The following is a 25755-nucleotide window of genomic DNA, read 5'->3' as shown; positions in this document are numbered from 1 at the left end:
TCTATCATCTTGAAAGACAAAAACATGGTCCCACACATGATGACTGCCATTCACTCCCGTTCTCCAGTTTCTGCTCCTTCACTTTAGCTGAGTTCTAGGTCAATTTTCAACTGCTTAACTCAGAGACCCCTCTCCTCCTCACACATTCAATTAATTTTATTTGCAATAGCGCTTTTAACAACGGTCATTGTCGCAAAACTGTTTTACAGAATCAAAAGAAAATAATGCAAATGAGTATAAAATGTGTATGAATTAAAATGATCAGATTCTCCCTGGCGAGGAAACCTTAAGAGGAACCAGATTGAAAAGGAAACCCATAATAGCAGTCAGACAGTGTGTGTGTTAGGTGGCTGGAAGTTCAATAAAACAGGAGATGTGTTTAAGTTAACATGGAGTTCAGTTCGTTATTAGAGGCACATCAAAACTCACTATTCGGGAGAGGTATATTAACATGCTGTTCAAGTTACAAAATCCATGCACGGCAGCTGGCCCAGACTCCCTCCGTGCTGAAGCACTGTGCTGACTAGGTCTCTCCTGTATTCACTGAAATTCTTAACTTTTCTCTAAAGACATGCCATGCTCCAGCCCGTTTCAAATCTTTCACTATTATCCCTGTTCCCAAAATCCAAGGGTCACAGGGCTCAATGGCTGCAGAACTATTGTACTGACCTCTGTAGAAATGAAGTTATTTGAGTGCCTTGAGCTGATCTATCTTAAAGTCATTACAAACCCACTCCTGGACTCCATACAGTTTGCTTACAGAGACAACAATCTCACAGCTGAACATGCCAGACATCTGCAGGTGGTTCATAGACTTACTTATACTCAGGAAGCAGGTGGGAACCCCCCCGCCCCCCCTTTCAATTAGCACTGGTTCTCCACAGAGCTGTTCCCCTCTTCTAGTGTGCCTGTAAACAAACAGCTGCACCTCAACTTATCAATCCATTAAGCTCTTGAAACTTGCAGATGGCACCATCCTGATTGGGTTTAATCAGTATTGTGGGGTCCTTCCTCTTCTGGGGTACTATCATCAGCCAGGACCTCAAGTGGAAGATTAACATTGGCACCCTAACCAAGTAGGTACAGCAGCTGATGTCCTTCCTGCGGCAGCTCAAGAGGTTCTACCTGCCACAGTCAGTGATGGTGCATTTCTACACCTGAATCCCTGAGTCCGTCCTCACCTGCTCCATCACTATCTGGAATTCTGTCTCAACTGCCAAAGACAAGAGCAGACTGTAGCATGCCATTTGCTCTCCAGAGGGTGTGATTGGCTGCCGTCTGCCATGCTTCCACAAACTTTATGTCTCCAGGACACTTCCGGCATGTCCAGTTTTTTTTTTTTTTTTTTAATCTAAGATTTTTGTACTTTATTTATTTAAATAATTCTGTCCACACAACCTATGTTTTAAAAATATCTTTGTCCACATAAAAACGCAAGTGCTGTTAGGAGCATCCCTAACAACAGGGGGGCCAATTCTTTTTACTTTGTAAAACAATGAGGAAGCCATCCAAAATTTTCACTTTGAAATTACAAAATAGGCTTCCTACTGTATTTCTGGGAATGTTTAGAAAAATATGAGAAAACACATTTGACACATGTCAGAAAGGGGCCGTTGGTGGTGAATTTGGAGAAACCACTTGTTATATTAGTTGTGTTGAGCTATTTTAATTGCTCCAATTATTAATAACAGCTGCAAGGTGATAATTTTACTAGTAATTTAGTAACATTTAGTAATGTTTTGTGGGTGAGATTCTTTATACTTACAGTACTATACATTAGGTCATTGGTGTGCAGTGCTCAGATTTTGGGACAGTAAACTTTTTAATTAAAAGTAAATGAGTAAAAAAAAAAACCATACATGTGTGAAATTACCCAATATTGGCCTATGGACCAAATTCTTTTTATTTGTTTATTTAAATGCTCACAATCAAATACACTGTGATGTTTTTTGTTTTTTTTAAAGTTTTAAACTTTTGGACTTTGAGGGTCTAAATACTGTAAGCAATAACAAAAGGAAAGTCAAAACTGTTAATGAGAACATGATCTTTTTCTTCCAGATAAGGAAACTAACAAAAAAAAATGGTCAAAATGTTTCCATTATTATACTATCATCTCAGTTCAACTTTAGGAAGAGTAAAAGATCTGGTTGTGGGTTAACTGAGGCTGTTTATTAAGACCATTTTAATCTTTATAATATCCTGAAACTAGGCAAAAAAGATGAGTAAAGCTTTGTTTTTTTACAGTACCTCTTTGAAAAAGCAGGGTTTTGATGCATCGGGCTTACAGCAGTTCTCTGCCATCCTCACGTGATTTTGAGAGACATTTAGAACAAATCCTGCTGGGATATTCCTGTATCTTCGGGAAAACTCGTATACATACCTATCGAGCAAAGAGAGAAAGTGGAAATTAACTACAGCAAATGTGTACCGTAGCAGCATTTAAATGAGAAAAACAAATTGGACATTTGGTGCAGAGCCGTAGAGTGGTGCAATTTTTTTCTTTTCTCATATTTTGTCTTTATACCTTTTATTTGATGTCAGCCAATGTTTTGAACAGAAGAGGATTAGGGCTGCCATAAGCAATTTATTTGAGTTCAGACGTTAGTCTCAGAATGCTAACCTTTTTCTTAAACCATCAAAGAATAACGTCAGAATTCAGAGATTAAAGTCAGTGAGTTCTGGGAATTTTGAGTAGACTATAATGTTCTGAAGTCCAAAGGGACTATTTCAAGGTCAACACCACCACAGCTAATAAGCCAAGACTATAAAATATTAATATATGTTGTAATCAAATGCAACCACGGGGGGCGCAATATAGTGTCTCCTTGTGCCAGTTCCAAGTCTGGATAATGCAGAGGGTTGTGTCAGGAAGGGCATCCGACGTAAAACATTTGCCAAATTAATGATGCGAATTGTGAATGACCCTAGGTAACCCTATCCCTAACCCTAGAGGTAGCAGAGCTGAAGATGTTGAGGTTTTCTTTGGGAGTGACAAAGATGGATAGCATCAAGAATGAGTTCATCAGAGGGACAACCCACGTTAGATGTTTTGGAGATAAAGTCAGTCAAGGCCAGATTGAGGTGGTTTGGACATGTTCAGAGAAGAGATTGTGAATATATCGGTAGAAGGATGCTGAGGTTGGAACTGCCAGGCAGGAGGTCTAGAGGAAGGCCAAAGAGGAGATTTATTGATGTAGTGAGAGAAGACATGAAGTTAGTTGTTGTAAGAGAAGAGGATGCAGAGGATAGGGTTAGATGGAGGCAGTGGCGACCCCAGGAAGGAAACAGCTCAAAGACAAAGAAGAAGAAGATTCTTTAACAATAAGAATTTTTAGATAATTGCTTTTATATATATATATATATATATAATGTTTGTGTGTGTGCGCTGTTTTATGAAAATTCTTAGTTCATTAGCTCTTTGCCAGAAAATATATAATAATGTTTTGTGGAAGGGCTACGTGGCACACCATGGCTCACTGTATTGTGTGGGTTGAGGCCTTTTTGTTTTCTGCATTCAGAGAGCTTTAAATATAATCATCATAATCATACATATTTAGAATTTAGTCGACATTACTCCAAACCAAACATGTTTTACATAATGCTTAATAATATGTCATTAATTTTAAATTCTGGATCACAAATCAAAATGACAAATTCACAAATCACATTATTGTTTCATGCTGACGTCTTCACTTGCTCCTGTTTCTTTTTTGACCTTAATAGACTTTGAACTTTTCTGACCATCATTGATAATGTGCCTATTATCTATAGTCTGTAACCTTAAAATGCTTAACGCAAAATGCTGCCTCACTTTAAGCTTGTTGTTGAGCTAATGGTTTTTATTAAGCGTGTATATGTAGACAATGGACATCTGATTGTTGTGTGTTTTTAGTAAGTAATTCGGGGCAAGACGTACAAAACTAGTTCGTTCCATGAAGCAAATCGAAAAATTATAGCTTTGAATTAACATTTTTGGATGTGAGAGACAAGTCATACACATTCAAGTCCCAACAGGCATACTACATAATACTATATAGGATGTCAGAGCGATGAGGACCAGTAAGGTGCTGGCATATAGGACAGTGGTGTGCATCGTGTATACAGCCCATGTATTTAAGGATGCAATGTGCTGCCCTTATTGCCTTGTCCTCAGTATAACAGAAATGTCTAGAAAAATGTCGATAAGCAAAAAATCTATAAATGGCATCCATGCAAAACAACTGTATTAGATTGTAAGTTTTAAATCAACAGATAAATAAGAAAAATCACTTGAATGACAAGACAAGATAAAAAAAACTCTTTCAGGCTTGTGCAGCTGTAAATCCACAATTGAATAAGAGTATATAGACAATGCACTCAAATTAAAATAGACATCACATTATGTAGAGTACAACAAAGAACACTATAAACATGGAGCAGCCGTCTAATGCAGTGTTAATAATGTGGAACTAAATTCATGGGCCTGATTTATTACACTACAGTGCTGTACATTACATGTGTAATTTATATCATCTGATAAATTGTCTGCACATTTAGCAGGTGTGTTCTGGGTGATTTACAAATAATGATTGTAAATGATTTTGTCTGCGAAATGTGTGTACGGGGGAATCTAGTTAATGAGATTTTTGTGTGTACTAATTGTTCTCAAGAGCCACACAGAGGATAGATTGTAAATAGATAGCTACAGTAGAAATATTTGTTTGTTTTTAATATATGCATTATTAATTACTTGCACCATAACTCTAGTGGAATGCACTGTGCAGCATCGATTTTCTGTGATATGTATGGTACGTACTGTAATTGCATTAACAATAGAACCTATAATGCAGTGAGCGGTGTCTCTATATAATTGCCTGCCGATGGTAAAGCAAGAACAAAACATGTTTGTTTGCATCTGATAGACAAGATACATTTCTGCATATATTACTGTCAAATGTAATGGAAGTGTGAATAATTTTTTTTCCCACAAGTAAAAATATAATAAATATGCCAGTTACTGCACATGATGCTGAATATCTGTAGGAGGTTTTACACCCAAACGTTGTTTAAAATAGCTTAAAATGTTACCGCCAAATGTTATCCCTTGAGGCCAGTGACTACATGGTTTAAACGTTCCCAAGGATGTTTCCTGCACCATTTTAGCAACTCATTGTTATTTTTTTTTTAGAAATATTCTAAGTAGCAAGTAGCAAGGTGGTAGCAAGTAGCACAGTTGCCTTGCACCTCCTGGCTGCAGGTTCAATTCCCTCCTAGGGTCTTTGTGCATGGAGTTTGCATGCTCTCCCCGTGCTTAGTGGGTTTCCTCTGGGTACAACGCTTTTCTTTCACAGTCCAAAGACATGCAGATTAGGCTTATTGGCCTTACCAAATTGTCCTGTAGTGTGTGAATGTGTGTGTGTGTGCCCTGCGATGAATTGGCACCCTGTCTACTGTAGGGTGTACTCTACAGGATAAAGCGGTATAGAAGATGAATGAATTGTTTAAATTCAAATTTTGTCACATACACAGTCATACACAATACGAAATGCTTAAATGACCGCCTGTGACCTTAAAAATTAAAAAAACAATTAACAAGGAATAAGAAAGTGAAATAGAAAAGAAAACAAGAAATAAATAGCTTAACTATAAGAAAATAGAACAAAATATAAAAATTTTCAAAAATATAAAGTATATAAGAAATATAAAACCTATCTGTTATAGCAGGACTGTATCCGTACAGAAAATCTTTTTGTTTTTCTTTCAGAAGTAATATTATGTGGAAGGTGATGTTAGGTAATAAGCTGAAACCGTTAGATATCCTTAGGGAGTACCAATATATTTAATAAAATAATTTTGATTGAGATGGATGATTCTGATTCTGATGGCCTCATAATCATCACACTGAACCTTCATCTCAAACTGATAATAATAAAAAAGAGAATGAATGGAAGTTTTTCATGAGTGATTTCGTTATTACTGTTAAATATATCTCATTTCTCATTTTAAATCAGATTTGAAGGTTGATACAGTGCCTGGGAAAAAACAAAAGCTATTTCAGAAGGGACATAAAGCTAAGAAAATGAAAGAAAATAGCTGAATTGGGTAAAGAACTGTTCAAAGCATTAATAAAACCTGGTGGGAGATTGGGAAACTCTAAACTTCTCCAAAGAAATGTGGTCAACGAAGGAACCAGGCCCTCTGCTCTGCCTGGCACTCAGCAATGTCATGTGGCAATAAAAGGAAGTCAGATGACCTAAAAGAGCAGGTTATCATATCTATGGAGTTTTTACGTCTCTGATGTCATGGCCATATTCCAGGGCTCGGAATATGATGGAAGCAGGGGGAAAAGTATTTAAACACTCAATACTGAACAATTAATGGGAAAAAAAAAATTACAAAGAGGAAACTTTTTAAATATATTAAATAACCTCTAGAATTTAACTAAAAAGTCATGAGGTCTTCAGTATGTAAATCCATATATATATTTATTTTGTGATAATAAAAATAACCAGTCGAGCTCAACTTTTATTAAATTAAATGCCAGCGTTAAAATTCATGTGGCTGTTGAAGGAAATTGAAATTTATTGCATATAGCATTGCATGATGAAACATTGGGCAAGACATAGACATGACATGAAGTCAGTGTAAAAAATCCCAGTGGAAAATAATAACAAATCACTTTCACCCTTGTCATTCACTTTTCCAATTTATATATATATACACACACTCACTTAAAGGATTATTAGGAACACCATACTAATACGGTGTTTGACCCCCTTTCGCCTTCAGAACTGCCCTAATTCTACGTGGCGTTGATTCAACAAGGTGCTGAAAGCATTCTTTAGAAATGTTGGCCCATATTAATAGGATAGCATCTTGCAATAGTTAGGGCACATGTATTATAAAAGATTTGTTTTTCTTAGCACTTAGTTTAGTTTGTAACTGTGTTAAATTCTAGAAATGATCTTTGGTGATAACGACATCTGCCTCAAATCTGGTCTTGGAATTAAGTCCAGGCTCAAGTTTTCTTTATTGGCTTAGATTAGGAGTGGTGATATTGGCATACGTACACAATTTTTCTTGTGAGCTCAAGACAACATTGTTACTTATGTCAACAAATTTCACAAAGATTGAGTAGGAGGTCCTGCCTTCTTGAGAACATAACCGGCCTTTTTATTGAAAACTTGGCCTTAAGAAAGAAAGAGTTTCAGTTTTGATTATTTTGATTTAGTCTCATTTTTATTGTTAGTAATCCTAACTGGGCCGTAGCGTCTTCTTCATCATTCTCGTTGATTCTTAAAGATTGATAAGCTCTGTCTGTCTTCCAGAAAATATAGTTAACACTGCAGAGCTGCTGCATTTCACACTTCTAAGAAAAACAAATGACACAAGAGTGATGAGCATTATTAGCACTCACCACATTATTATGAGTCAGCAAACAGGAAAGAGGTGAAGCATCGTGGAGACTGGTGTAAAAGCAACAATCTGTCTTTTTAGATAAGCAAAAACATGGCACAGCAAAGAAATTTAAGTAGTCTTGGGCATAGAGATGTGGCATAATGCTACTGTCTGTATATGAATACAGATTTAAAGTGATTGCGTCTTAACTCAAGTTTTATTATGATGATGATGATTATTATTATTAATAAATATGAACCCTGTCACTATGTCTCAGGGTACACTGGGAAACCTCCACAAGTAAAGTACTGTAATGTCAATGGTTCTTGCACTTGTAATGTTTCCTGAAACTCAATCCCACCACCATTAACTTACTACATTACACATACGTACATCAACTAGTTTTACTTGCTTGTGGATCTATTATTAAATATATTAAGAAACAGGACACAGCTGTCTAAGAAAAAGTACATTGTCTAGTATTTAACATTGTACACATATTCCTTGTGACTTATGTTCTTCATTGCTGCATTTCCTTTGCTAGTGGGTTACTTTTTAATTTTTTCCTTTAACATGTACGGTCATTTTAACATTTAATGTGGTTGACGTATGTACAGTATTCACAGTTATACATAATTTGTTGTAATTTGTAGTTGTAGGGGCGTTTGATGTCACTTTTAATTTAAGAAGGCATTTAAAGCGTAAATTTTGGTGGTTCCAGTTTAAGCATGTAGTTGCAATTATAAATGTGTGAATCCACAATTTGATATAGTCATACGCGGGTTTAGTGTGCAGCACTAAGATCTATTTCCTGAGTGTTTCTTAGGAACAATATATATATATTTATGCATTCTTGTAATCCAGATACCCCGTTAAATAAAAAAAATCGAATAATAAAAAAAATTATACATATATATTATTATTATTATTATTATTATTTTCCTTTTTTATTGTGAATCGCCACCTTGGTTAGAGGACAGGACTGGAACTGTCTCAGGAACGCTAAGGCGTGTATTCATGGTCACATGTTTTAGTAATACAAGTGTAGATTGCAGTATTCTTTAGACATTTTGAAATGTATCAGAAAAAATATTTTTAAATGGGTTTTTAAAATTAGTTTTATCATGATATTGTATGAAACACGTCTTAACCTTTAACATTACTGTAAATTAAGGGCTTGGTCCCTCCCTAGATAATCCATTCATGACCTTTTTTTCCTGCAGCAATCAGGGAAGGATTTCCAAAGGAACTGAGAAAAACCGTGTCTAATAAAATGCATGAATATTGTTTTAACCCAACCGAACAGCTCTCTGAAATTGACTGCATTATGAAAGCAGCAACAGGCAATAAGGGATTTTTGGCTCCACTTTCTGTGGTATCCCAAACTCAGCCATACAGTGCAGTATGTATCTCCGGACAGCATAGCCTAATGATTTGGATGCAGATGCATATATGAGTAGAAAGAAGTAGAAAATTGGAAATGGCAGCAAAGATGAAGTATTGAAAACCTCAGTGGAAGATTGAGGGCATGAACCCATAATGGAGTGCAAGTGCATCATGCATCGTGAAGACACTGCAAAAAGGGGGAATATCTTCTCACGTCCACACATACGGTAGTCATTTGTCATGACAATTGTTTTTTTTTGTGTATCATTTTTATGACACATGTGACTGTTTATATATTGTTCATTTGAATGAAAATTGTTTGCAAATTCTGTTTGAATTTAAGGAAGCATCGTTAGGGTTGTGTGATCTTGAACCATCTTGGACTATTTTTTTCCATCGCCCTTGGTCCTCTGTAATCTTCTTTGTCTTTCGGCTGTTCCCTATCAGGGGTCGCCACAGCGAATCACCTGCCTCCATCTAACCCTATCCTCTGCATCCTCTTCTCTCACACCAACTAACTTCATGTCCTCTCTCACTGCATCCATAAGTCTCCTCTTTGGTCTTCCTCTAGACCTCCTGCCTGGCAGTTCCAACCTCAGCATCCTTCTACCAATATGTTCAACATCTCTCCTCTGAACATGTCCAAACCACCTCAATCTGGCCTCTCTGACTTTATCTCCAAAACATCTAACATGGGTTGTCCCACTTGGTCCTCTGTAATATGTCTATAAAACAGACTCTTCATTGCCCTTCCTCATACCTTCTCCTGTCTGTCTTCTAGTCTCCTTAAAATTCCCTTTTTTTTTTCTTAAGTCTGGTTTTGACGATGCCATGTTAGTTTTTTGCTATGTATATTGGCTCATTGTTCATATGTTCAAAACATATACATTCACTTAAATACAAAAAGCTGGCTGACTGGAACTAGTTCTCCTCAATCAATTAGGTCCATCCATGGTGCCAATGGCAACAAACATTCCAGTTCCTCCTGATGAAAAGACACTACCACCAATTAACTTGTTACCTCCTGGTTTAGCTGTATTAGATTATGCAAAACATGATGCGTTTTGGATTAGACCGCATACTCTGTAACAAGCTAATGACACTGTTGAGGTTTGGAAAGGTTCTCCTAGATCAACCAATAAGTTCTGTTACCACCTCAGTGTTGTAGCTGAACTCGTGGATGCTTTTCTGATGGCTGCCTTTCTGTCATTTAAGTAGTAGGACCTTCAAAAGTCAGAGAGATTTACTGTGCCAGCACAGAATTGAATGGAGGTAGTTTTAAAATTTAAAGCTCTGTTCTGTTTGATATATTTAATGTGAGCGCTTGAATCTATATAAATAAAAGGTTTTATCTGTACATTGTTTAGAACTCGCCCTTTAATGATACCTTTATGTTTCATACATTGGAGGACCAGAAACCAAATTTTCTGTCTGTATATCTGTATGTCTGTCCAGCCGATTTTGTCACAGCATCACGCTAAATTTGCTGTGCGAGTGGCGAGTCAACTGGCTTTAAATGACTAAAAAAATGCATTATGGACCCATATAGTGCAGATAAAATTGTGCTTGTATTTAAATGTCGCCTAGATAATATTCAATGTCTCCATAGCAGTTAGAAATGGAGAAGGTCAATTTATAAAGCAAATGGCAAGCTACTTATCAAATTTCTGTCAAACCGGGTTTTTAGAGCTCACTTGTAACCATAGTCACAATATTCATTCCTAGGTTTAATGGCAGAACAAGTAGTAAGCATCATTCACAAGACTGACCATTTAAACTATTATGTGAAGATTCAACCATTATACGAAGATCAATTTTTAATCAAGTCACGAATCTGATAGAAACTACCAAAACATGCTACTTGCCGGGGGGAAAAACCCTTCATCCACTTTTCAAAATGTATGGCAGGCATTTTCTTTTATGTGCGTATTGTCTGTATTGTCAGATCTGATAAGTACACCCTTGAGGTAATATCTCTTCCTATGTTGAATATGTTATGACAGCTAATTTGTGCACACAAACTCAGAAGTGGGTTGTTTTTACCGACATAACAGCTAAAATAAAGCCCATGTTAAACAAATGGTATAATTTGGGTATAAATATGCTTGGTCAATGAATTCCATTTCATTAGGACATAGCTGAATTAAAATGAACCACTGGTGTGTGGATAATAAGGCCAAGATATCTACAATAAGAACATCAGCAAGAATTGCATTGATTGAGAGATCTAACCAGAGACAACCACATGTATCCTCTTTAAAATCTGACCTGTATGAACTTTTTATGGTTCAATTTATTTTGACATCTTTACACGAGATATTCACACAAGCCTTTAATTATAAGATTGCTCTTCTGATAAACAAAATCATCTACTGTATACAGTTTTACTTCTGCTGGTTAAAATGGTACCAGACACAGCTGGTTACATCACTCTGTTGAGCTATAAGACGGCACAGTGTTGTAGTCATTAGCACTGTCACCTTGTACCTCCATTAGCACTGTCACCTTGTACCTATCATGAACTTGCTGATTTGGATAAGGATGGCACAAGACATGACTGCTAAAGTAGTATGTTAAGCTTGGCATCATGTTGGTGGGGCTTTCTCAAGTCTACAGGCTCTCACACAGGAAGATGAATGGACTGTGTAAGTATGAGGTAATTATTTTTTTTATAGTGTTGCATTCCACAACACCTTGCATAGCCACCCAAAACAAGTCAATAATTATTTTCCATTAGCAAACTGCTCAAAGCAAAAGAAAATGTAGAGTACATTTGCGACAAACCTGATGTATGATGTAGCTTGCTGTATGAGCTAATAGTAATAACCTATTGAATGCACACACCCACAAACACATCAGGTATAAATCAAATAGCCGTCAAACCCTTCTTAATAATAATCTCGGACATACATTTATTTAATTTATAAATTGGAATAAACGTTTTTTAGTTTTTTAGTTTTGTTTTTGTAATTTAATTTATGTGTGATACTTTCATATATTCTACATTTATTACACCTAACTGAAATATTTGATTGATTACGGCTCATGAAAATCCAATATCTCAAAATACTAGGTATATTACAATTTAAGCTTAAGTAAATTACATACAGTATGAACGCAATGTACCATCTTGGTTGAGTTCACTATACAGTCGAAAAAACAGTAATAATTCAGCATCACAAGCTGTGTTTTTCTCTATGGTTGCTTTATGTTCTCTGTACAGTTCAGAAAAATTTATACAGTATTATATTATGGAAATTTAGCAGATTTTTTTACATTAATATTTATGTTACGAAATTATTAAATTATATTATTCTCAATAGTTTAGCTTTAAAATGCATAGAAAATTATATATTGCCACAAAAAAAGCATAAAAATTGTGAAGGATATTTGCGATTTCCGCAAACAATTATAGTTAGGTTCTAAGAAAAATTATCCGAATGACTGAGGCCGTGAACTCTGGACCGTGATTTCACAGGGGGCCGAGTGTATGCGTGACTTGACAGTTCCCCAGAGGATGATCATCAACACCCTTCACAAGGAGAGTAAACCACATAAGGTACTTTTATTAAAGCTTTTTCATAGAACGTTGTTTGGAAGGGAAAGGTGTGGTAGGAAAAGGTCTACAAGCAACTGAGCTAAACGCAACGCAGCCTTAAGAGGACTGTCAAGCAAAGCTGATTCAGGAACTTTAGAGAGCATCACAAGGAGTGGAGTGAGGCCGGAGTTAGTGCATCAAGAGCCTTCATACACAAACGTATTCAAGAAATTGGCTACAACTGTTGCATTCATATTATTAAGCCACTCCAGCGCAAACATCAGGAGGCCCTTTTTTTAGAATAAAAGGAAATTTTGCAATTCATTTGAAAGTACCAGAGTCTGGAGGAAGAGCGGAGAGGCACAGAATCCAAGTTGCTTGAAGTCCAGTATGAAGTTTTCACAGACAGTGAGGATGTGGTTGTTCCACTGTGTTTTTATCAAGTTCAGTCAAAGCAGCTGTCTACTAGCTTTTAGAGCTCCGCATGCTTCTGTCTGCTGACAAGCTTTATGGAAATGTTGATTTTCTTTTCCAACAGGACTGATCACCTGCACACGGTGCCAAAACTACCACTAACAGATTTGCTGACCATGATATTACTGTGCCTGGGCTTCAGTAAAGCCTCACTAGTGCCACAGGCTGATCACCTTTATGCTATGCAGAATTGATAGACTAATTTGTGCTGAAGGAGTCCAGAATTTTGCTGAATTTCTTTAAATTTAAATTAAATTGAAAAAGTAAATTAGCTTTTTCAGGCAATTTGTTTGTTAATGCACCATAGATATGTGTATATCTACATTGAAATGCATTAAAGAACTTAGGTCTTGATGTCTGTGTCTGGGTAAAAACATTAACATGATGATGTATTACAACATGACAGATTCTGTCCAGTGACATTTTGTATTATAGAGAAGGTAGAGAAGAGATCCCATGTATTATTAATGTACATGCTGACCTCATCAACACTGCAGTTTTAATGCAAATTAATACAGTGCAGTAAAGTCCATTTACCACACTTTGTAGACTTACTGTACAACATGGAAATAGAAGTAGTTTAGATCACTGATGTTTACATGTCTGTATTTATTGTTACATGGTCTCAATTTGTCAAAGAATATATCTAAACATATAGCATCATGAAGACAAAGGAGGTATCAAAGCAATCTGGGAAATGGAGCTGGAGACACCCACGCATGTTCTATACATTCCACATTATACATTTTTTCCCCCAAGAGTAATGAGCCATATAAAGTTTAGTTGAATAGAATAAGGTCTTCTAGTCTGTTAAGACCAAAATGGAATGTTTTGTAGTCTTATCAGAGACTCCTCATCACCCTAAAGAACAGCATCCGCTTAGTGATACATGGTACTGGGAGCATTAGTCTGAGGTTACTCATGGCATTTTTGTTGATGTTCTGACTCATGTGCTGAAGTCTATTTAAATCCCAGGTTGTAATATAAAAAACTCAAAGGGGGAACATGGAGCTTGCCACATCAGTGCACAAGTAAAATGCCGCAGCACTGTGCGATATGATAACCTGCACAATTATATTAGCCATGGCGCTTATTTAAGTTTACTTCCCACAGTGGAAGTAAACATTTCCTGGTTTACTGCATAAATTGGTTAGGAAGTGTTATCTGAGTTACAAATATAAACAAAAGCAATACCATATTTTTAAGATTATCAATCTTTTTAAGCTGGTAAACACAATTATGATCTTTTGTGTCTTCACTGAACACACCCATCAGGTGATTGTAAGTGAAAAAGTGTTTTAATATTTGTTTAAAACACTTTGGCAACAATAACCTCAAGCAAGCAATTCAAGCTTCCTTTGACTCTGTTAAAAATCAGATCATATTTCATAACCAATTTATGCCGAAAGCCAGGAAATGGTTCAATGGTTCATTTGCTTTTTTTGCCACTGTAATATGCCAATCTGTATTTTGCCTGTTGCGAGCAATCAGAAAGGGTCTAATGATCCTAAGGAATTCACTCTGGACGCAGCTTTGATCTATTTGTAGAGGAAATAAATGACTTATTAAATGAATCTTATTTTGTTATGCTTTAACATACCTCAGAGAATAGTTGCTGGGGTCCTGAGTATACTGTGTACAGATCTCTTCAGGTGTGGGCTCCAGCAGAGAGGGAAGTTCTTCTGCTGAATAGCGCAGCATGGCCAAGCACAGTTTCCTCTCATCACCTTGGACCTTGCAGCACTGATCAATGCCTGGGTGTTTGGGAAAAGGTGAGTCCTTCCCACAAGACTTGTCTGAGATCTCTGTGCCCTAAAGAGATGGACATATTTAATAATAATATAGCATCCTATGCCTTTGGATAATGACAATTATTGGAATATCTGTGCCAGTAAAATGTCAAAAACAAAAATGCAAAGTAAAAACTAATATTTTTGCTGTCCATTTTCAGTGGACAAAATTTTTATTTTATAAGCACTTTTGATCATTATTAGATTGTCAGTTCAATTAGAGTTTAATTTGATTCAATAGCTTTAATGCTCATTGTCTGTATTGCTTCAAGGAACTATTTTTCCTAAATATATTTCCTGCTAAATATTAAATAAACAATGAAATAGCATGATGAGCAGCACAGGATTAAGCGGTATAGACGATGAGTGAGTGAGTGAGTGAGTCAGTGAATGAGTGAGATGCCATGTACTGTAAGATGTATTCTTGGTTGTTCAAATATTGTCTCTTAACAATAATCTTTATTCCTGATGATCTTTTGCTCCACACTCCAGTCCAGTAGGTGGTCATAATGCACCAAATAGTATTTTTTTAATCAATAATTAAAAAATGTGAATCAATTCTGAAACAGAACTGAACAGTTCGAACTGACTAATAAAAGATTGAATAAATTGCATAATCAATTTAACCACACAGCTCTTGTGTATGTTGTAGGAAAGTGAGTAACTGCAAGTAATATCTTTTATGGTAATAAACTATGTATTATTGACACATTATTTGTTTTTGTCTGCAGGATTGTGGGTAATTGTCTCCCATGCTCAGTATTAGTGTCAATGCGTCACTCATGTAGTGAACATCTATGTGCGGGTGTACTGTATACTATAACATTGTGACCACGTGTGGGTGCACGCCATGTAAAGCATATTTCTTTTATTTTGCATCCAAATGTAGTTACTGTTCTTTAGTAACTATACTGAAGTAATAGTAGACTGTAGTAGTGCGGGAGATAAATCTGTTTAACAAAAATACAATGTCACATTTTCATAAAATTCTCAAAAAGAGGCCAAAGCAAGTGGCATTAAAGAGTTTCCTTGTTAAAGGAGTTTGCCGACCGAGACTCTGTCAGAAAGCAGTGATTCAATTAGTCTGTATGTGCGTGTGTGTGTGTGTGCGTGTGTGTGTGTGTGTGTACACAGTAGCCCCCCTCATGCTCCTCTCCTCTCTCGTCTTACTCCAGCCATGATAAGTGCAGGTTAATTTGTTTTATTTTTACTTTATATTTTGAATTCTTTATTTTTATATGAATATTTTTAGGTTGTGGAACGTATCATCTGAGTTTCCATTATTTCTTCTGGGGAAATTCACTTTGATATAGGAGCACACTTCCCGGAACGAATTATGCTCACAATCCAAGATTTAACTGTGTATATGTAGTACTGTGCAAAAGTCTTAGGCATCCTATTCTATGCTGTGCCAATTTTGTTATATACACTACCGTTTTGGGGTCACTTTCTAACTCCATGATGGTTCCTGATTTTTATTTCTTTCTACATTGTAAAGGAATACTGAAGGCGTCCAAAAAATGCATTAATCTCCTTTGAACAGTTAACGGTGAGATGGGTCTGCTACTTCTGCATTGTAAAGACTTCATGACGCCTCCAATCTGAGGTGCTGTTAATTGGTCATTTTTTAGGCTGATAACTCTAAATGAACTTCTCGACTGCGGCAGAGGTAGGTTTTGGCCTCGCCCTCCTGGGGTGGCCTTCATGAGAGCCGGTTTCATTATGATGCTTGATGGATTTTGCAAAGGCACTTGACAATACTGTTCTTGCAAGAACTATTACAGAAAGGCTGACCTTTGTGTCTTCAAATAACAACTAACTTGTTTTTGTTGCTGTCACGTAATTACTTAATTCCAGATGTGTTATTTTATAGTTTTAAAATCCCCAGTATTTTTGCAGAATGTAAAAAAATAAATTACTAAACAAAAACAAAGAAATTTGTAAGTGAACCCAAACTTTTGAACGGTAGTGTATGTTTATCAATTTAGCATAATTATGTACAAAATCATTCAGTATTTCCATACTGTATATAACTTAAAAATTAATAAATAAATAACATCACAGGAGAATATATGTATGGGTGCAAACAAAAAAAATAGTACAAGACAGACCAGTTTTTAGATGGAAACAAAAAACCTAATGTATGCTCCTGGGATTTGCTTAAAATATAAAAAGGAGCGAGTGTGACAAAGTTACCAAAAGAACTCATATTCTCCAGCAAACTCAGTAAAACCTAACAGCTGTTTTACTTATAACACTGTGCAAAAGTCTTGGGTACATAGAAAAATATGGCATAAGCAAAATATGCTTTTGAAAACATTTCTGCATAAAAGAAACTTCTATAAAGAGTAATAAAGAGTAATTAAGGGTAGTAAAATAAAATTAATATTTTAAAAAATATTATATTAATAAATTATATTAAAAATTAATTAATAAATTTTTTAGTAATAAATATTTTTTTTAATATAAGAAACAATTTATTTATATAATGTTCTCTACATGATTACCATTGGTTTGAAAACACATCGTAATACCTTTCACTCACTGTTGATGAACTCGCGTTATCACATCTGGAGATCATATTGAAACATATGACCCTGTATATTCACTCGTTGAAGTGAATGCTCAAAACCTTTAATGCGTCCTATTCCAGTAAGAAGATTTGTAATGAAAATTGTCTGTTTGCCTTTTTTGTATCAGTTTGAATAGTGGACAGAGTGTGATCCATTGCACAAGTATACATTACATACAGTAATAAGCAAGGCTATGTTTTTCTATTGTGGGATTTTCTATACAGCATTCATTATTAGCTGCTACCTCGGATATCATGCTTTTTTTGCCATCCTGCAATAATTAGAATTGACTTGCAAGCACTGTGTAAGAAACAAATGCAACTTATTATTATACACTGTCGCCAGTAACAAAAGTGTCATCATAATTTCCACATTTCAAAGTAAAATGATTTCTCTGTTTCTCAGTTTTGTTTCTAAGCTCCCAGAAATAGAATTTTAATATGGTACCCCCCCTACCCCCCCCCAAATGCCAAACTGTACAGAAATGAGCAATTTTATTCTACTGTAGTTACATTACAACAGACATTAATATGCATCAAGCCCTTTTTGGCACAAATACTAAATACTAAGTGTCTATTGCAGCAGCTTTCTCTCAATCTGTTGCTGATTGCTTTATTTACCAATGAAACAGAAATTGGCTGTTCAGTATGTTCTCTTCCCCAAAGTAAATGATTGCTTCAGCCTGACCACATATGCAGCAACAGTCTCACCTTGTTGCTGTGCCCTCTAAAGAAATTTCACCTGCTCGAGAACAATACCTTTGGTAAAAATGTGTGACAAGCTGCTTTATCATTCTAGCAGAGTCAATAACTCTGTTTTTCTTAGACAGTCGGGAAAAAAACAAGCTGTTTTTCTATTCCTAGTCTATAAAAACTGTCTGTGTTTATACTTCACAGCCTTGCTTAACTCTGTAGCTAATATCAAAGTTTTAAAGTGCATCTCATATCGTCCATGACAGTTTAGAATTCCCCAAGAACAAGAGAACAATCCACAGAACTTAAATTGTAGACCTCAATTAAAAAAAAAAACAATGATCACATGCCGTGAAAAGGGAATCAGTGAAGTAAATGGTTCCAAGATACAGTATATTATGTCCACTAAGCTCAACTAAAACCACATCTTATTAATACTATACATTAATCGATTAATATTAAATCTAGTATTACACAATGATATTTACATGTCTTAAACTATAAAGTGTTATGTGTGCCATACTCCATGATTTTGACACTGCAGATAAATCATATAGTGGCTTTTTATAAAAAAAAAAAAATTTCCACCCACAGATTTTTTTTTCTTGTCAATCAAGACTGACAGAAACAGAAAGTATACCTTTGAAACCCCCTGACATTTCAACACGCATAGATTTTCTATCCCAGGATTTGGTGATAAGGTGGGTTTGTATGAAGTGGATTCTGTGTCTTTTTAATGCAATTACTTAATGCAGATCACGTTTGCAAGAGATCATGTAAAAAAAAAAAAAAGATGAGTTGCTATGTTGTTCATTTTGATGCAAATTTGATCAGATGCTTGAGAAAAAAAAAACTTGGAAATCAAAAGTCTTCGTTTGCGAATGAAACAACTTGCAAGACACATTTGATGTAATGGGCATTAAGGAAAATGGGTTTAACAAAGACTGTATTGAAATTTGCAGGGGTATTTTACTGTATATCACAGCATTTACACAGAGGAAACCTCACAGTAAAGACACAGAGAACAATGCAGAGCAATGGTGCATCTTTCTTCTTCTAACACTTCTAACAATTATTTTTCTCAGTATCTGATTAATTAATTTCAGAGGGTAGGGGTAGTTTAGTGGTTAAGGTATTGGATTAGTGATTAGAAGGTCTCAGGTTCAAACCCCACCACCAAGTTGCAACTGTTGGGCCCTTGAGCAAGGCCCTTACCCTTCAACTGATCAGATGTATATAGAGATAAAAATGTACAGTAAGTTGCTCTGGATACAGTAAGGATGTATGCCAAATGCCAAAATGTACATTTTGATAATTAAGTGTCTTAATTATGCTGAAAATTGGCCAACTACATCTGACATCTCACACAGAGAGTATGAGCGATTTATACTTTATACTGACATTTGAGATCAGATTATGGTTGGATTACACTGGTGCAATGTACAGTATTTGAAACTGTACATTATATACTGCATACTGTATACTGTATTGTACTGAAACTGTATGTTCAGTTTGTTTTACGGCTGTTCAAGTAAAATGATGAGTTTTCTGCCAAGAAACAGTATGAATACAGTATGTACTGCTAATAAAATAAGTCCTTTTATTTCCTCTACATTTTCTTCTACAAATTATTATATAGAGTTCAGTATAATGATTGGGTTTTAAAGAAAAAAACAAACAAAAACGATGTACTGTAACTGGCAGCTTACCCCTTTGTCATAGCAGTCAAGACTAGCATCATCTTGGCAGCACTGTTCTGCTAGCTTAGCCATTTCATCAGCCACGCAGTTTACTTCTTCAAATGTTCCATTTGGGAACTTTTGGCTGTATATGGCTCTCACTCTGAAACATAAATACTTTTATTAAAGCTAAAAAATGCTAAAAAACAAACAAACACAAAAGTAACAAATACATTGCAAATGTAACACAAAAGAACATACATTGTCTGGATGGATTAGAAAATGTGGACCAATCTATGGTAATTAAATAATAATAATAATCATAATCATAATCATAATCATAATTTGTTTTTTTTATTTTCAACTTCATCATTAATTTTTATACCTCCTTCCAGTACAGGGTTTGGGGGATGGGGGACAGGGACTGGAGCCTATCCCAGGAGACTTTGGGCACAAGGGTCAAATCAGAGTGCCAATCCAGGCACAATCCAGGGCACACACATACATCCACACACAAACACACAATGGGCAATTTGGGAGTGCTAATTAGCCTAATCTGCATGTCTTTGGAAAATGGGGGGAAACCCACCAGGCACAAGGAAAACATGCACATGGGAACTGAACCCTCGACCCTGGAGGTGCGAGGCCACAGTGCTAGCCTTCAGCTGTTGGTATTTAATGAGTAAAATTACTAAAGGCTTTTTTTGCATTGCCATGAAGACCTTTTTTTCTATAGACTGCAATGTGGCTTTCAGTGGTAATTTTTTCTGCTCAACTCAATTCACCCGTTTTGATACCCATTGTTTCTTACAAATTTGAATAGATACTGTAGAATAGGCCTTTATCAATTGCTGTAATAATTAGTTCTCCATGTTCTGGTTACTTACTTCTTGATAAGAAGAAGATAGATGAGAAATTTAACTATCTGGAACACATCTGCATATACAGTAATTTTGATAACGCAGTCAAGTTCCTCAAACCATTTCTGGAAAAGGCCACTGGCATAGGACATTTTTGATATTTTCCATGAATGGGTGTACTTATTGTGCATTGTTTAGGTATGTGTGGTTTATGACATCCACATGAATGCCAAGCCAACGTTTCCGACTGAACATTGCACAGAGCATCACATTGCCTCTGCTGGCTTGCATTCGTCCCATATTGCATCCAAGCGCTATCTCTTGCCCAGGAAAATGATGCACATGCACACAACCTTCCTCATGATGCAAATGAAAATGCGATTTATTAAATCAGACCACCTTCTACTGCTGCTCCATTGTCCGGTTCTGATGATTACAAAAGCTAAAGCGCTGCTGTGGGATCAGGACAAGCTAGCTTTCACTCCATATACACGCCAGTGAGCCTTGGATTTTCTCCTTGGACCATTTTTACTAGGTACTATCTGTACCTCTACCAATAACACGCTGTAAGACCTGCCCTTCTGCAGAGGCTCTGACCTCATGTCATATAATTTGTCAATAGCAAATTAGCCAACAATTCTTTGAAAAATGACTGCTTACTTGGCCTAATACATCTCACGCCTTGCCAATGTAAAGCCCTGTTTATTTTTTTTAAAGCCTCTATTATTTTAGCCTCATTATTCATATAATGACAAAAGCATAATTAAAATCTCCACTATCAGTAACTCTTTGGCACAAAAATAACAATTCTTTCACTATGTGTCAAGTCGATTAAGATGCTTCCTGGAGTGTTCCCTCATCTGCAGGGAAAAGAAAATGATCAAATGGTTTCTATCAGATAGAATCGAGTAATCAATAGCAATTTCCTCTGTGTGGTATAGACATTAAGCTTGATTTTACTTTCTTTTAAAGGATTAAATTACTGTTTTGAGGAAAGATTGTTTTTGATACAGTTTTGGGCGAGCTAACGTTTCAGCATGAGTCTAAAAGGAGCAGAAAATAGAAATATCTAATAAAATGCTTTATCGCTCAATAAATTGATAAGCTGTTTGCCATTTCATCAAAATTGTATGGCTTTGACAAAGGCATAAGTGTGGTGGCTAGACGACTTGGTCAGAGCATCTACAAATCGACAAGGACATTGACATGGACACCTAGCAAAAGTGGTCCAAGGTCATTGAGCTTGGGAAGCAAAGACTGGCTCATTTGGTTCAATCCCACAGAAGAGCTAGTGTAGCACAAATTGCTGGAAAAGTTCATGCTGGGGATAATAAAAAGGTGTCAGTTCACACAGTACATCACAGCTTGCTGGATATGAGGCTGCATAGCTACAGACCGGTGAGCTGACCCATGTCCGTCAACAAAAGTGTCCACAATGACCAAGTGAGCATCAGAAGTGGACCATGAGAAAATGGCAAAAGGCAGCCTGGTCTAATAAAACACATTTTCTTTTAAATCATTTGTACAGCAGGATGTGTGTTACTTACTGTACCTGGGGATGATGGCAAGCCAGTGGTGGAGATATGATGCTCTAGGCAATGTTCTGCTGAGAAACCTTTGGTCCTGCTATTCATGTGGATATTACCTTGACATGTACCACCAGCATGATTTTGAAAACCAAGTACACCCCCTCTTTGCATTTAGCAGAAAAATGCCATAAGTTGGCCAGGAGTGGTCTGAGGAATGTGACAATGAATTTAAGGAGGTGACCTGGTCTCCAGATCTAATCCAGTTGCATCTATAGGATGTGCTGGACAAACAAGTCTAAATTATGGCGGCTCCACCCTGTAAATTACAGAACTTACTGCTAATAAATTTATACCAAGCATCAGGTCATGAGCTTTTTTTGTGATCTCTGTAATTTTACAGTAGCATTGGTTACTGGTTTGAGCATGGCTCATCTGGTTCAATCTGGCATTTCACACACAGTGTACAACAGTTTCTAGAGTTAATAACCTAATGGTGCACAAAACAAACACTAAGTGAGCAACAGTTCTGAGGAAGCTGAGGCTCACACAAACTGGATGGTTGAGGTTCGAAAGAAAACAATGTTGTTTTTTATTCTATTTATTAACTGTTTTCAGAGTCTGTGCCCATAATAGGCTCAGATGTTTAGTGCATGCTCAGATGCTTTCTTTCTTGCCTGCGTTGCAAAGTGAGTAATTGAACTACTACTGTATATCATTTATGGCTCCTTAAATCAGTCTGAGATTTTCCATCTGAGAGTGGGTTCAAATAAACCCAACCTGCATGCATTGGAAGCAGTTTCTTGCCTTAAACTATTCTTATGCATTAAGATATAAAGTACCTAGCATTATAGTACATGATCTAGCCAGGTTTTATGCAAAATTAAGATGAAGATTATGCATGAAAATGTAACATTTCAGTTTAGATAAAGATATTAAAGTTAGTTTATACAAAATAGCTAAAGATAAAACAAAATACTGTACAAGGTATCATATAAAATGTGATTGCATAATATATGCACATACATTATTTTAAAGTTTTTTGATCCAATGACTCGGAGCTCTTCACACACTTTTTCTTTTTCATAATGCTTTCCTGCAAGAAAGGAGAAAAAGACAATTTTACTTGGCAAAACCAACTATATTGTTATCATTGAAGATCCATTTAATTGTCAACTACCCTACAGCATGGTGTATACTGGAACTTTTTTGCCCATTAATTTACTCAGAGCCTATAATGAGATTAAGATTTTTTTTTTAAGAAGAAAAAACTTTTCTCTGCATTTCTACAGCAATTACAGTGTTCTTTAGTTAATCCCTGATAATTATGCACATCCTGAATTAAGACAATTTCTCTCTTTTTTTTTTGCAGAATAGTCGGGGAGTATATGTGCAATGTCATCTTGAGGTTTCTCCACAGACATTCTACGAGCTTTAAGTATGGGCTTTTGCTGAGCCACTCAAGGATATTATAAGACTTGACTCATAGTTACTATAGTGTTGTCTTGAGGATATACATTAAAAGTTTCAAAAGAGTCAAAAGTTTGGACACACCTTTTAACTTCATGGCCTTTCAGATTTTATTTCTTTCTACACTGTACAACGCTAAAGGCATCTAAAATATGCAATAATTTCCTTTGAACTACTTATGCTCTGTAAAGCCTTCATAATGGCTCTAATCTGAGGGGCTGTTAATTTGTGATTTCTGAGGCTAGTAACTCTAATTTAACTAAATGAAGTTAAGTTTTGGTCCTGCTTTCCTGGGAAGGTCTTCATGAGAGCCAGCTTCATCATGGTGCTTGATGTGTTTTGCAAGGACTTTTCCAGAACAGCTGTCATCATTACTTTAGTATTTTATAGTTTTGAAAATCTAATATTGCATTAGAATGCATAAATTAAAACTTTTGACTTGTACTATTCTTATGTTCATGCTGTCAATCCCACATGCATGAACATATCCTTGTCAATGCACCATGATGCTACCACCACCATGATCTCTGTAGCAAAGGTTTAAGTAAGAGAAACAGTACCAGGGTTTTGCCACATGTAGCACTTGAAGTTTGGATTTTACATTTACATTTTTGGCTCATCAGAAAATCTTTTTTCACATGCCTTTAAAAGTCTTTTAAGTGCCTGTCGTACGGATAAAATATTTTAGCTTATGCTCTTAGTCCTGTAAATTCCATATTCAATTCAATTCAATTCAATTCAATTCAATTTTATTTATATAGCGCTTTTAACAATGGTCATTGTCTCAAAGCAGCTTCACAAAAAATTTAAGAATTGTGTTTTTTTTTTTAGAAAAGAAAAGAACAGAAAAGAAAATATTTGGAAGTGTGTATGTGTGAGAAAACTTTTATATAACATATAACTTTTACTTAGCAGAGACTTCCGACCATAAAAGTCTAATTGCTGATGTATTTCTAAGATAACTGTCCTTCTGGCAGGTGCTCCCATCAATGCAGAGGACTGCTGTGATCTTGGCCACCTCCGTGACCAAAACCTTTCTAGCTCAGTTACTGAGTTTGACCCAGATGAACCGCTGTAATAAGAATACAGGTGGTTCTAATCTTTTTCCATTCTACAATGATGGAGCACACTGTGCTTCTGGGGACATTGAAAGCTGTTAAAATTGTTTGATTTTTCTTTGACAAGCACTGTGAATTGTAAGACCAGCTCACAGTGCTTTTTTAAATCTTGTTGAATCAGTTGAATTTGGCGCAGACTCTTCCGTCAAGTTCTAGAGTCAACACCTCAATCTCAAAGCAATCAAAGTAAACCAGATGCAGTTTGAAGGGCTTTTAGCCAAATTAATCCCCGAATGCTGAGCTTAACGAAATACGGTTTTAATTAAAGTTTGTATTTTGCTATTTTGGATTAAGGTGTATACATTTATAGTAAAAAAGGAAATCTAAATAATTTACATTAATAGTATGCAATAAAGTATTCTACATTACACTAACTTTTAACAGTAGATCCCTCACAAGTGTCTCTCTTGTTTTCTTGAGGATATTGACACAGCTTGATGTATAACTGAGACACCAGAATATGTCAAATACCCTGTCCCGGAGACACTCCTGTGGATTGATTTTTATAATGTGCTGACACTAAATACTCTTTAAATGGATGACAAATCCTTACAGAAAACATCACAATGTCAATAATTGTAAGCTTTCCTTTGTTAAAGAACTACATGTCTCTTAATCAAATTTTCTTGGTCAAAATTTATCTGGTCCATTTTTAGTACCATACAAGTCCATGTGACTCCATTACTATAAACCTATTCTTAATGTTATAGGCAAACTACTATCACATCCTCAGTAATATATTAAATTGGTGCACCGTTTTGATTTGAGATTTTAACTGTCGAATAAAAATGTAAATTTTCATACCTTTGCCTTTGTCCGCGGTTATACTTGAAACAACAATGGCAGAACCAAAAATGAAAATTAGTATGTGAGCCCTCATAACTCTTATTATTTAGCTCAGGCAGTGTATAATGAAATTTTGAATTAGTCAGTCATTGAACTGCTAGTGTACTGCCAGGCACAGAAGTTACACATGCGTTGTTAAGAATTAACCCAAGACAAAGCTTAGAGTTCAACAAATGCTTTAATGCAAACAGAACTCTGGGACAGGCAAATATCTGCAGATCTACGGTTGGTAAATAAATGGAATTTGTACTGCGTTACTTATCAAAACGAAATTTTTCATGTATCACTCAAAAGTTTAAGTTTCATACTATGCGTTTTGGATAAAGCCTAAATGCTGAGCTACAGGTATATCTGAAACTGAACATGTACACATTTTGAGGCTGGAAAAATTTTTTTATTCCCAGTTGGTTTCTGATTCTATAAATG

At 35.9% G+C, this 25755-nt stretch overlaps 1 protein-coding gene across 1 annotated transcript in view; it reads right to left on the bottom strand.

The window, feature by feature from the left end:
• Nucleotides 1-25467, bottom strand: part of gc (GC vitamin D binding protein) — a 44463-nt gene extending 18996 nt beyond the window's left edge. Inside the window, exons 1-5 of the mRNA XM_053481405.1 lie at nt 25288-25467; nt 22922-22991; nt 19540-19672; nt 14376-14587; nt 2248-2380 (exon numbers count right to left, since the gene is read on the bottom strand). Coding sequence (XP_053337380.1) covers nt 2248-2380; nt 14376-14587; nt 19540-19672; nt 22922-22991; nt 25288-25363 — 624 coding nt within the window. The 5' untranslated portion in view covers nt 25364-25467. The remainder of the gene's footprint in view (nt 1-2247; nt 2381-14375; nt 14588-19539; nt 19673-22921; nt 22992-25287) is intronic.
• Between the last annotated feature and the right edge of the window lie 288 nt (nt 25468-25755).

Source organism: Clarias gariepinus, chromosome 21 (genome assembly GCF_024256425.1).
Source record: "Clarias gariepinus isolate MV-2021 ecotype Netherlands chromosome 21, CGAR_prim_01v2, whole genome shotgun sequence".
Lineage (NCBI taxonomy): Eukaryota > Metazoa > Chordata > Actinopteri > Siluriformes > Clariidae > Clarias > Clarias gariepinus.
This window is presented reverse-complemented; position numbering and strand designations above follow the sequence as displayed.